Genomic DNA, 13,075 nt, shown 5'->3' with positions numbered 1-13,075 from the left:
ACTGCTGTGCTGTGTACCTGCTGTGATATCCTGTATAGCAGTGGCAAAAAAAACTTTGACAGAATCTTCCCGTCCCAATAGGTCAACTAATGTTGGTTTCTATGAGCTTAGACTAGTTTGATTTTTTTTTACATGGTTAAAAAAATTAAAAAAAACTAAAAAAATGTGATTAAACATAATCGCTCGTTTTTGGCACATGTGTGCCAAAATCGAACCCTGCCAAAAGTAAAACGAGCTCAAATCAATCAGAGCCTCAAAAGGATATATGAAACTATTGTAGTCCTACGTCAACTATGCGGTCGTGTCTTGGATACTACCTTCCTACTTTTTCCAGCTTTTTGCAGCTTTTCGAGAAATTTTAGTTTGGAAAAATGCATTTTTCTATCTAAAATGTCATAGACCCTACGAAAAAGTTGAAAATTTGCCCAAGGTTTGTTCGGCAGAATGATGTATTTTTTAAAGAGGGAAAAATGCCTTAAACATAGTAGGCCTCTACTCTTTTTCGATTTTTAGAAACTTCAAAAATGTCTGTGTATAAAACTACCTGTACGTGATCGATTTTAAAGAGATAGATTCAAAATGTCTTCAGTAAAGTTTTTCTACATAAGATTGTCTGCAACTTTGCTGAAGACTTCGTTTTGATTTAATAAGTAGATGAAAAAATGAAATTTTTATTTCACTTTTAGGTGATTAAATCCAAAATTTATTTGCATCAAAACGATGCCCCTTAAAATCTACAAAAACTTTGCCGAATACACTCTAGCATTTAAATGACAACTTTATACTCTAAAGGCTGACGGTCACGTTTTTCGCGTTTTAAACCACTGTGGGACCTCGGCAAAATCACTATGAATCTTAACCCTCTAGTGTCCAAGTTAATTTTCAGACGGACTTCGAAAAAATCACTATAAATCTTTAGAAACATTTTTCAAGTATTGATTGAAGCTTTTTAGAGCTTTTACTGAAGACCGTCTAGAGGCGGCACTGGGCACTAGAGGGTTAATTATCATTTTTAAGTACTTATTGAAGCTTTTCAGGGGTTTAACTGAAGCGTGTCTGAAGGCGGCACTGAGTACTAGAGGGTTAAAAACTGTATAGAATGTAATCATTCTAGACACAGCCGACGACAGCTGAAAATAGTTGCCCTAAACAGTTTATAGCTTTTTGACCATTACTGTGGATTTTGAAACCCTTAGTGTATGCAGAAGTACGTAAAAATTCCACACAATAAGTGCTCGCCGGGTTTGCCGCTCCTACCTTGCATTATGGGAAAACTTATTGAAGTCTTCGGAAAAATTATCTCTGTTAGGGGCACCAAAGTTTACAAGAATGGATTTCAAGCTATATTATAGCTTTATATCCATTCCTATGTTAAACACAGTGCAACAATTTTTTGCCTTGGCTTCTATGCATAATTTTTTGATGAAGTTTGATGCGAAAAGAAATTTCCCCGAGTATGAACATATTTCAACTTAAAGGGCAACAATGGCGCCATTTTGAATTTTTGAGAAACCGGAAATTTTCGATGTGTTTTCGACGCCATTTTGTTTTAAGACCAAATATCAAAACTCTAAGAGGTTGTCCCCATATTAGCATCTTTATACTCATCTTAAAAAAAACAGATCTTAAATCGGACAAAAACTGAGCTCAAAACGGTGATTCTACGAAACTGGTTTTGGCATGGTCTAAGTATATTTCACAAAGCGGAATAATATCGAGTATGTCTGAGCATTAATGGTAATGAGCTAATATCTAAAAGTGGTAGTCAAATTATATCTTATGTTTAGTAAAAAAAAGTCTCAGAAATCGATTGGTAGATGTCTGATCTACGTAAAATGTCAGCAACAAGTCGAATTTGCCCCAATTCCTCTACAATACTGAAAATAGGTTTATCTTGACGTTAAATTAACATATTTGAAATCTGTTTAATGTAATATGAAGATAGTAAGTGATACTTACAACGTAAGTGTCTTCACTTTTTGCGGGGAGGGGGTCGCATTTAACTTTATCGAAGACAAGATGATTCTGTCTCATAGCTGAAACGAGATTTTTATGTTTTGACCGGTCCCGGCCAAAAATGCAACCCCTTCCCCACAAAAGGGGGAGGATCATGTAAAGACAAATTGTTACTGTATCTTTGAGTATCGCTTACACTCTTGATATTACATTGAGCAGATTTCAAATGAGTGAATCTAACGTCGAGAGAACCTATTTTAGTATTGTACTGTAAATATACTAAAACCATGCCAAAACCGGTTTCGCAGAATCACCGTTTTGAGCTCAGTTTTTGTCCGGTTTAAGATCTGTTTTTTTTAAAGATTAGTATAAAGATGCTTATATGTGGACAACTCTTAGAATTTTGATATTTGGTCTTAAAACAAAATGGCGTCGGAAAAACATCGAAAATTTCCGATTTTTCAAAATTCAAAATGGCGCCATTGTTGCCTAGAAAGTTGAAACATGTTCAAACTCGGGAAAATTTGATTTTGCACCAAAATACTCAAAAAATTATACATATAGAAACCAAGGCAGAAAAAAAAGTCATTTTTTGTTGCACTGTGTAATCTTTCATTTTTTCTAACTTGAAATCTAGGGCAACACCTGTGTTTACCAGTGTTATTTTTAAACACTCTTTTTATACTCACGCAATGTATTTAACTATATAAAAAATTTGGGCTTAAAAAACAAAATTTTATCGATGTTAAAAAGTTGAAAATTAAAGGGTGGTATCCACGACACGACCCACACGAATAAATAAATAAATTGTACAAAAACTCATATATTACCATAAATTATGAAGATAGAAATTTTATGTCTTCTACAAGGTTTCATAAAGTATTATGTTCTACAACTTTGCCGGAAAACGCAAGGCTCTAGCGTGTAAAAGAAAAAAGTTAGCATCGCGGCACCATGTCCACATTCAAATAGCGAACTAAATTAATCATTAGGTTGAAGCCCTTATTATGCTAATTATTATGCTAAATAACCAGAAATCGATTGGATATGGTATCAAAGCTCTGCACTCAAATTGATATATCACAAGATTTTTTATGGATAACTCGGAAAAAAAAGATCGTGGTAAGCTAATGCTTGCTAATCGATGAAATAACTAATTCGCAAAATTGTGTATTTTTTCAAATTTTGTGTCATAGTTTTACTTAAGTTTTTGAAAAACTACCGTACTCAGGAGCAAAAGACGAAATTATTAAATTTCTATCGGGAAAAAAATTTAAATGTAACTTTTTTAGTGAACTCATAAGCTAAGCAAGCGTGAAATTTTTCAATAACTCGTGAATCTCAAAAACTTGAAGAAAAAAAAAACGTGTATTCCACTAAGTTTCGTAAAATTTTATGATCTACAACTCTGCCGGAGAACGCAAATCTCGAGCGTGTAAAAGAAAGATGTTGGCATCGCTGCGCTATTTTTGCCGCCAAATCGAAAATTAAATCGAGCATTCAAATTGAAATCCTAAATATATCAAAAATCTTTGTAGGAGATGCGGAACCGATTGGTAAAATCCTGAAAGGGCTCAAAATTTCGAGATTACATTTCTGGCTCAATACATTTGTATTACATACGAAACAAAATCGCTTTGTGTCTTGCGAAAAGGGGGGAATGACTTAACTTGAAAAAAAAGGCGGAGCCACTCACAACATGGGTCTAATCCAAATACCGCGAAGCATGATGATATTATGGTTCCCCCTGGTTATGGTTAAAATCCCTCTAAACCAAAATGCCACTTTCTCCACCCTAAGAAAGAACGTTTATACCGTGATTGACGGTAATTCAGCGCAGCATATTTTGCCGCGCACTCGTCTTAAAAACTATTTTGCAACAGTAAATTTCACTACGACGCAACTAATTTGTGTGCTTTACCATGTGGATAGGTTAGCCTGCTATGAGAGTACAGAAATTAGGTATGTTTTAGTTAAATTTACTGTTGAAAAACAGTTTTTTAGATGAGTGCGCGGAAAAATGTGCTGCGGGGTATTACCCGCAGTCACGGTATATTAGTTAGGTTTATTACTTGCAACAAATATTATTGATTTGGTTAGAATATTTCGTTAATAATCCACTGCGATTATTTTGTTTTTAAATGACTGTTATACAAACACCGAAGGCTAACATGCTTCTAGTAGAAATCAACACACAAAATTAGAAGCGCTCGAAGTTACAGAAGTATAATGAAAAGCAATGGAACAAATTATCCGGCTGGAAGTGGGGCATATTACCTGCAGCAGTAGTGTAACCGAAAACATCAAATATTTAAGCAAGCTGAACCTTTTTATGCCATTTCTTCATTTGGTACAGCGGCTTGTCGGTCCATCTAAGGCATAAAAACATAAGTAAGCAAAGCCTTGGTGCTACATTCCGTATCGGAACTCGACCTTCTGTTTATTATACACAGACTTTGCAGCCAAACTGTTGAGTGTACAGGACAATTGCGGGGCTAGCGCTACGATCCTACTGACACTAACAGTCTCTCCCGAGCCGAGACTCGAACCTACGACGACTGGCTTGTTAGACCAGCATCGTACCTCGAGACCAGCTGAAGAGGCTTACATAAGTACCGATTCATAAACTTCACGAATTGGTAAAATCCCTGACGAAAGTGTAAAAAAAATAGATCTAAAGCAGCTTCACCGAGTTCTACTAAGTTTCTGAATTCGTTTAAAAAAAAAACATTACACTTTATTCGAAATAAACTAACGGTCTAAAAAAGGCGGTTATAGTTCGACTTCACAGTGGCATTTCGAACTCCATTCTTGTGTCTGCCAGCAGTCAACATCAGCACGAGTAAAATTTTGTTGTCGCCCAGCCGCACAGTTGCAATACCCAACACGCAACAGCGTAACAAGTTGTTGCAAGACACAGTATTTCATTTTGCCGATTTCATGCGTCCTTCCGTTTATTTAATAATATATAATAGTGATAAACATCACTCGGAAAAGATTCTATGTATTTTTGCGCTTTTTTTATAATGGACAATTCAGTGATAAATCCACCTATGAGAAATATGAAAAATTTACTTCTTTGAACGTGAGAAAGTTGCAGCAGACGCTTTTTCTACCAACTTTGTCGAAAATGTCAAATTTATATCTCACAAATTTAAATGATATAAATAGTTTTATATGGAAAATTTACTCAAATCTTAATATTTAACATAACTGTTTTTCCAAGTTTTTCTACATGTTTTATACCTTTTACAAAGTTACAAAAATACATATTATTGCTGAATATTCTACCTTTTTGGAGCATTACCTATAGAGAAGATTAAAAGCATTAGAGAAAAATTATCTGAAAACAGCAAAAAAAAATCGTGTAAAAACCGTGTAAAATGTACCTATGTAAAAAACGCCCTACTATAGTCTGTTACCGTTTCTGTTACTTACTGTAACTGTTTTACGCGAGGACGGAAAACTGTGCAAAGAAAAAAACGTGTGAAAAAAATTGAACTGTATTTTGTTGCATGACTGAGAGCTCCATCAGTCCACTTTCACTGTTTGCCAGCACGAAAAGAGATTCATTTTTCATTCATGTTACATACGGAATGAAATCTCTTTGCGTCTTGGGAAAATGATAAAACTTCTGAAAAAGGTGGAAAACTAAAGAAAAGATTTTACAATATAGTTTCAAAATAAACATCACGAACTGAATAAGTTCTTGTGATTGATTAGCCACTGCTTTCCCATTTCATTTTTGTTCATTTTTTTAATGATTCACCGAATGAATAATCCTATAATAATCCTATATATTATACCAGAAGTTTAAGGAAAACTTCAAAACTTAGCTAAAGAAGTGAGCTGGTAAATGGTTGAATGCTGCGGAACTAAATCAAAAAAGATTGAGTTCCAAATAAACTTTTCATTAGTTTCCTATTAAAAAGATTAGCCAAATATATTATACGATCAAGACATTGGCGTTTAAGATCCATTCCGTGGTATAATATACATAATATGCATCTTAAGGGGGTACATTTTTATTACACTTTCCGCAGTCCTACGTTGGAAAATTGTTTCAAAATTAGCCAATCAACTCCAAGTGCTAAACATTCCAAGATGAATAGAATACTTACAGATTCTGTAAAAAACCATAAAGTGACCGAATGTTACCGATATGGATATTTCTGACATCTAGTATTGCTCTGAAGCCGGCAGCAAGTTCCAAATATTTCAAATTCCTATGCCCGTAAAACATACTCAAATTTCACCCAAAGTGGGTGTTTCCGAAGCCGAGATGATGTTCTGAGGCCAGAAATCAACCTCTAGCTTCGTTTTGAAATCCAATATGGCGACTTCCGGTTACTGGAAAACAGCCTAAAGTGACCAAATACCACCCAATACAGATATTTCTGGTATCGAGGTTGAATCCAGAAGTCGAAAATCAGCCCCAGATGCTATTTTTAAATTCAAGATGGCGACTTCTTTTGTTTTAAATCATCCTAAAATGGTCAAGTTTTAACCAATATGGGTATTTCCGAAATCGAGAACCGAGAATCGGTATTTCCGAAATCTGAACAGCTCAGAAGCCGTGAACCAGCTCCAGATGTCATTTTGAAGGTGATATAAAGCGTATTATAGACAATTAAACATTACTCTTCGAAGTAATATTTGAGTTTACACTTCATTTTTCGAACTTATCCGATTTTTTTCATTCAGGGTAAGATTCTCAATAAAAATCTGGAAAATTCGAAGTGTTTAAGATACCCATTTTAAAAATATTGAATAAATTTTCATTTAATATTTTTCAATAGAGTTTTATCTTATTTTTGCAGAGTGAAAATTTGTTACTCAAGTTGTGTCGTATTCTAACTCAGTTAATACTAATTAAACATTATATTTTTATATTCAATTTGGTTTCTTTATTAGGTTAATAATATTTGTATTTGAAATATAATGAAGTCACTGACATGCAAATATTTATGAACTGTATGGAATCTGCAATAATATTTATGAACTACTCTATAACTTCACAGGTCAAAGCCGAAGACAAAGATTTCGGCGAGTACGGCCGCATCTCGTACAGCATTATTTCGGACGAAATTCAGGAGTACTTTTCCATCGACAAGGAAAAGGGCGAAATAGTGACGAAGAAAAAGCTCGATCGAGAGGCGCGGAAGTTGTTCGAGGTACCCGTGATGGCGGTCGATGCCGGTGGTCGGGCGGGCTTCACGACGGTCCGCGTAGAGATTGGCGACGAAAATGATAATGCACCAGTATTTTTGTACCGTGAATACAAGGCACTCATTCAAGGCAACTTTTCGGTGAACACAACATTCTTCCGGGTGAAGGCGATCGACATCGATGATAACCAGAATGCGGTTATCAAGTATTCCATTTTTGATTCCCAGAATAGTGGAATCAAGGATTTGTTCGGAATAGACGAGAATACTGGTGGACTCTATTTGAAGAAAAGCGCTTTACAATGGGGTAATTGTAGTTAAATTTTTTTTAAATACTCTTATTTTGATTATAATTTTCATTCGCAGAAAATCAACTCTTCCAGTTCTTCATTCGTGCAAACGATGGAGGTGCACCGTCCTTGAACAGCGATGTACCAATCGACATCTACATTATGAGTTCTGCCGATAACCCACCGGTGTTCGAGAAAAAGGAGAAATTACTCTTTCTATCGGAAAGCTCACTTCCTGGCACAGTAATTACTAGACTTAAACTATCCGGCAACGTCACGGCCAAGTATCGAATTCTCAGCGACGAACTTGAAGAGCCTCAGTTTTCTATCAACAACTTGGGTGAGCTACGGTTAGCGAAGACCTTAGACCGAGAAACGAAGGACGCTCATCTGATAGCGATCCTCGCCGAAACTGACTCTAGTCCCCCGTTGACGGCAGTGACGGAAGTCGATTTGCGGGTTCAAGATGAAAATGACAACACACCAATGTTCGAAAGCAATCCGTATTCCTTCATTCTGGCAGAAAACATCGAAAAAGGAAGCTCTATCATGAAGCTAACGGCTCGCGATGCCGACTCTAATGGAGATATCCGCTATTCGCTTTCTCCGGACGTTGGTGATATTGTTAACATCTTCGACATTGATGCCTATACCGGATGGATAACGACGCTCGTTCCGCTTGACAAGGAGAAGCGCGAAGACTACAAGTTCCAGGTGATCGCCACTGACAAAGGTCAACCAAAACATTCCACACGCACAACGGTGATTATTCGCCTTAAAGACTACAACGACTGTCCTCCAACGTTCAAAGAAGCACAGTACAAAGCTACCGTCAGCGAAGATGCACTTCCCGGTACGGTGGTACTACAAATAGCCACCAAAGACAACGACGTTGATCTGAAGACCCCTATAGAATACTACATCATTGCCGGTGATCCACTATCACAGTTCCAAATTAAAAACACCGGCGAAGTTTTCGTCGTGAAATCATTGGACCGCGAAAGTATTTCCCACTACGAGCTCGGTGTCATAGTAACAGACGGAAAATACACTTCCACAACGAACATTTTCATCACTGTACTGGATGCCAACGACAACCCTCCTTACTGCTTGAAATATCGTTACCGTGAGCAGCTAAGTGAAGGACTTCACCCGGGATCTGTTGTTCTTCAGATTCAGGCCAACGACATTGACGAGCCGGCGAATAGTAGGCTGCGATTCTACCTCACCGGAAATGGCGCCGAAGAATTTAACCTGGATAAAGATACTGGTCAGTTAAAAACTGCTCGACAACTAGATCGGGAAACCCAATCCAAGTTCCATCTGACAGCTCACGTACAGGATCGCGATCACCCAGGATGGGAATGTTCTTCGCAGATAGAAATTACTATCACCGATCTGAACGACAACCCACCGGATTTCTCGATGAATCCGTACAGTGTAACTCTTCCCGAAGATGCCGAAGTGGGTACGCTGGTCACGAAAATTCATGCCACTGACGCCGACATAGGCATTAATCGAAAGATCAAATATTCTTTCATTGATTCGTACCGTGATCACTTCCGAATCGCACCGGACAGTGGCATAGTAACTCTTGCCAAGCCTCTCGATCGAGAGGTGAAAGCAGTCTACAATCTGACGGTTCGTGCCACGGATCAAGGCACTCCAACGCTTTCGAACTCAGCCTTCCTAATAGTAAATGTTCAGGACATCAACGATAACCCTCCGGAGTTCACCTCAAAGCACTATTTTGCTTCCGTTCCGGAAATCAACTCGATTGGCTCGGAGATCTTGAAAGTTTTGGCGACCTCCAAGGACACTGGTATCAATGCGGAAATTTTCTACTCCATTATCGGAGGTAACGAGCACCGTAAGTTTGCGATGAACAACAAAACTGGAATTCTTTCGCTTGCTGACAGTCTGGATTACGAGCGTGCCAAGGACTACTTCCTGACGATCCAAGCCGTGGACGGAGGAACTCCTCCGCTGAGTAACCTCGCAACGGTCAATATATCCGTGACAGACAGCAACGATAATCCACCCCAGTTTACGCAAAATTCGTACACAGCCCGAATTCGAGAAGATGCCCAAAAAGGAGACAAGATTCTTCAGGTTCGAGCAAATGATATGGATTCAGAGGAAAATGGCCGCGTTAGTTACAGAATCGAACGTGGCGATCGAATGGGTCAGTTTGCCATTGAGGAAGACACGGGTTACATCTCTGTGGCGGGAACTTTGGACAGAGAATCAATTTCCAACTACGTTTTGGATGTACAAGCGAGAGACAATGGAGTACCGACCCTAACCGCTTACGTGCTGGTGAATATTGAAATTTCGGACGCCAACGATAATCCTCCGGTGTTCACCCTGCCAAACTACACAGCTGTGGTTCAGGAAGATAAACAAATTGGCTACACCCTGTTGAAATTTGAGGTTACGGATGCCGATGCGGCACCGAACGCAGCTCCCTACACCTTTGATTTCCGCACCGGTAACGAGGGAGGAGCGTTCCGAATCGAACAGGATGGCATACTTCGAACAGCTTCACGATTCAATAGTAAGCTCAAGGATTCCTATCAGCTACAGATTCGTGTTTTTGACAACGGAACTCCTCCGCTCTATTCGGACACTTGGGTTTCAGTGAAAGTGATTGAAGAATCTCAGTATCCACCGGTCATCACCCCACTGGACATCTCGATAAATTCCTTCCTGGACGAGTACCCTGGTGGTGTCATCGGTAAGGTGTTCGCCACCGATCAAGACCAGTATGACACCCTGTCGTTCGGATTGGCCCCCACCGCTGGGGTGCTGTATTCTCCAACCAATTTATTCAACATATCACGTAACGATGGAGTGCTGCACGCTTTCCCTCGTTTGGACGTTGGCGATTATCGAGTGAACGTCACCGTATCCGATGGAAAATTCTCCTCGTACACCATCGTCAAAGTGGCAGTCGAGTTGGTAACTGACGAAATGCTTGCCAATTCAATCGTAATACGCTTCACGAAAGTAAGCCCAGAGTCGTTCATACTAAGCCATCGAAAAGGATTCATCCGCTCTGTGCGCAACTCGATGGGATGTAAAATCAAAGATATTGTTATCATTTCCGTGCAGAAATCATCCGACGATATCAACTTCATCCACCATCGGCTTACGCGGGAGTCCGGTCTTCTGAACGTAACCGAAAGTCCGACTAGTCTTCGAATTCGTCGAGGAACCATCCACGATTTGGATGTTCTCTTCACTGTACGTAAGGGCCAGTCCGGGTTCTATTCGGCGTACGAAATTCGCAAGGCCATCGAAGACAATCTGGAGGAGATCGAGGATGCCACGAAACTACAGATTGACGAAGTCGTTAAATCAAAATGCCTGCCAAACTTCTGTATCCATGGCGAGTGTGAAGATAAGTTGGTTTTGGACGCGAAACTCGTCAATCCCATCTCGACGGATGTAACCAGTTTTGTGTCCGCACAACATACACACAAAATGGAGTGCAGCTGTAAAGAGGGTTATGGTGGCGATAAATGTCAGCATGCGGTTAATGAGTGTTCGAAATCGCCATGTCCAAACTATAAAAACTGTGTACCGGATTCCTCGGATCAGGGTTACCATTGCATCTGCCCGGAAGGATTTGCCGGGCCAAAGTGCGATCGCGATATTAGCAAGTGCAACGATGAAACCTGTTACACTCCACGAAATCCGGTGTCGTTCAGTGGTAAAAGTTACGCACACTACCGAATTGAGAAGGAGATTGCTAAGAAAAACCTAGAAGATCAGCTGATGTTGAGTTTACGAATTCGTACCGTGCAGCCGACTGGCAACATTATGTACTCCGCTGGGAAAGTGGATTACAACATACTGGAGATTGTCAATGGGGTTATTCAGTACCGGTTTGATTTGGGTTCCGGAGAAGGAATGGTCAGTGTTACCAGTATTTTTGTATCGGATGGGTTGTGGCACGAGGTTCGGCTAGAGCGGGAAGGAAACAGCGCTCGAGTGATCGTAGATAACAAACATGTAGCGAGTGGAAATGCTCCTGGAGTCAACGGAGTGCTGAATCTTCAGTCGGATGATATATATTTTGGGGCTGAAGTAAAACAACATCCTACCGTTCTGGGCTTCGAAGACATCCAGCGAGGATATATGGGATGCATGGATGATATCAAGCTATCCAAGATTCCTGTTCCGCTTCACATGAATGGGGCCAGTTCGGTGGCAAGTTTGCGACGCTTCGCCAATGTAGAATTCAGTTGCGATGCCGCATCGATTCTGGTTTCGCTGGGCGTTTGTGGAACCCAACCTTGTTGGAACGGTGGCACTTGTACCGACATTGGAGCTGGAAACTTCGAGTGTCTCTGCCATTCTAGATTCTCTGGATTGTACTGCAAGGAAGATATGGATCCCTGTGCGTCATCACCCTGCTTGTACGGAGGAAAGTGCAACAAAATGGGATCCGGAAATTACACATGCGATTGCCCGGCACGGATGTCCGGAAAGCGGTGTGATTACGGAAGATTTTGCACTCCCAATCCATGTCGAAACGGTGGAGTTTGCGAGGAGGGAGATGAAGGACCGCTGTGTATGTGTCGAGGTTACACGGGAACAACGTGCGAAATAGATATTGATGAATGCGAAAAGCAACCGTGCGGTAATGGCGCAACCTGTATTAACGAAGCGGGCAGTTTCAGATGTGTTTGTCCACCGGAAATGACCGGTGCTAGCTGCGGTGATCCTCTGACTACGTTCTCTCTGCAGATCCCAGGACTTGATGCTGTTACACAAGAACAATGGATAATAGCTATTACGGCTATCATCATAATAGTCATAGTATCAGTTGTTATCACGGGCGTTGTCTGCGTGTGTAAGAAGAAAAGAAGAAGACATCGACACGAGAAGATTAACAACGATCCCAAGACGATGGTGCTGAACTCAGTTTCGGACAATTCTCAGTACAAGCGTTCATCAAAGATGAGTAACCTGGAGATTATTCAACGAGACATGCAACAGCGACCTGTATCGTACACACCCAGCAGCAACAATGACCACGCGTACACATGCAACACAATGCTGCAGTACAACAATCTGGACACACTGCGAAGCTATGGATCGGCGGGTGATGAATTGGAAAACGTGCCTCCCGAGTATCGAAAAGCCTCAGTGCGACCCACTCAGCAGTTGGTGAATATCAACAACGGCAACACCTCGAGTGACACGGAATCTCTGCTGAAGCAGAAGTGGGCCGATCAAATTCAAATGCAAACCTTCACCGACACCAAGATCAACAACGATCTCAAGCGAATAAGTCCGATTTCCTCGTTGGACTCCCACCGATCTGCATCGTTGAAGCAGCAGCAATCCGGTGTTTTGCCCGGACGCTTGCTCAATATGCCCCACTCGCCAACGCATCTGCAACCGCAACACTCAGGGTTCGAGGATTCACCGGGTCTGTCGCACGGGGCCTACCACTGGGACTGCTCCGATTGGGTTGGACGGGGACACCATCCGTTGCCAAACATAACCGAGGTGCCCGGCAGCGAAGTGCCCGATTCGTCCAGCTTCCACAGCAACGAAAGCAACGAGTCGCACCCGAAGAACACGCTTCTACCTCCAAGTGAGTATCGGTTTAGTCCATCAGATCGACAGTCTATATTTACGTTTAAC

General features: G+C 40.6%; 1 protein-coding gene across 11 annotated transcripts in view; it reads left to right on the top strand.

Moving 5' to 3' along the window:
* Nucleotides 1-13,075, top strand: part of LOC129725427 (fat-like cadherin-related tumor suppressor homolog) — a 682,871-nt gene that overhangs the window by 654,626 nt on the left and 15,170 nt on the right. For all 11 annotated transcript variants that reach the window (XM_055681264.1, XM_055681263.1, XM_055681262.1 and 8 more), the window contains 2 exons: nt 6,978-7,431; nt 7,491-13,025. In XM_055681264.1, the coding sequence (XP_055537239.1) occupies nt 6,978-7,431; nt 7,491-13,025 (5,989 nt within the window). The remainder of the gene's footprint in view (nt 1-6,977; nt 7,432-7,490; nt 13,026-13,075) is intronic.

Source organism: Wyeomyia smithii, chromosome 2 (assembly GCF_029784165.1).
Source record: "Wyeomyia smithii strain HCP4-BCI-WySm-NY-G18 chromosome 2, ASM2978416v1, whole genome shotgun sequence".
Lineage (NCBI taxonomy): Eukaryota > Metazoa > Arthropoda > Insecta > Diptera > Culicidae > Wyeomyia > Wyeomyia smithii.
Note: the sequence above shows the minus strand (reverse complement) of the source record. Positions and strands in the feature narration are given on the sequence as shown.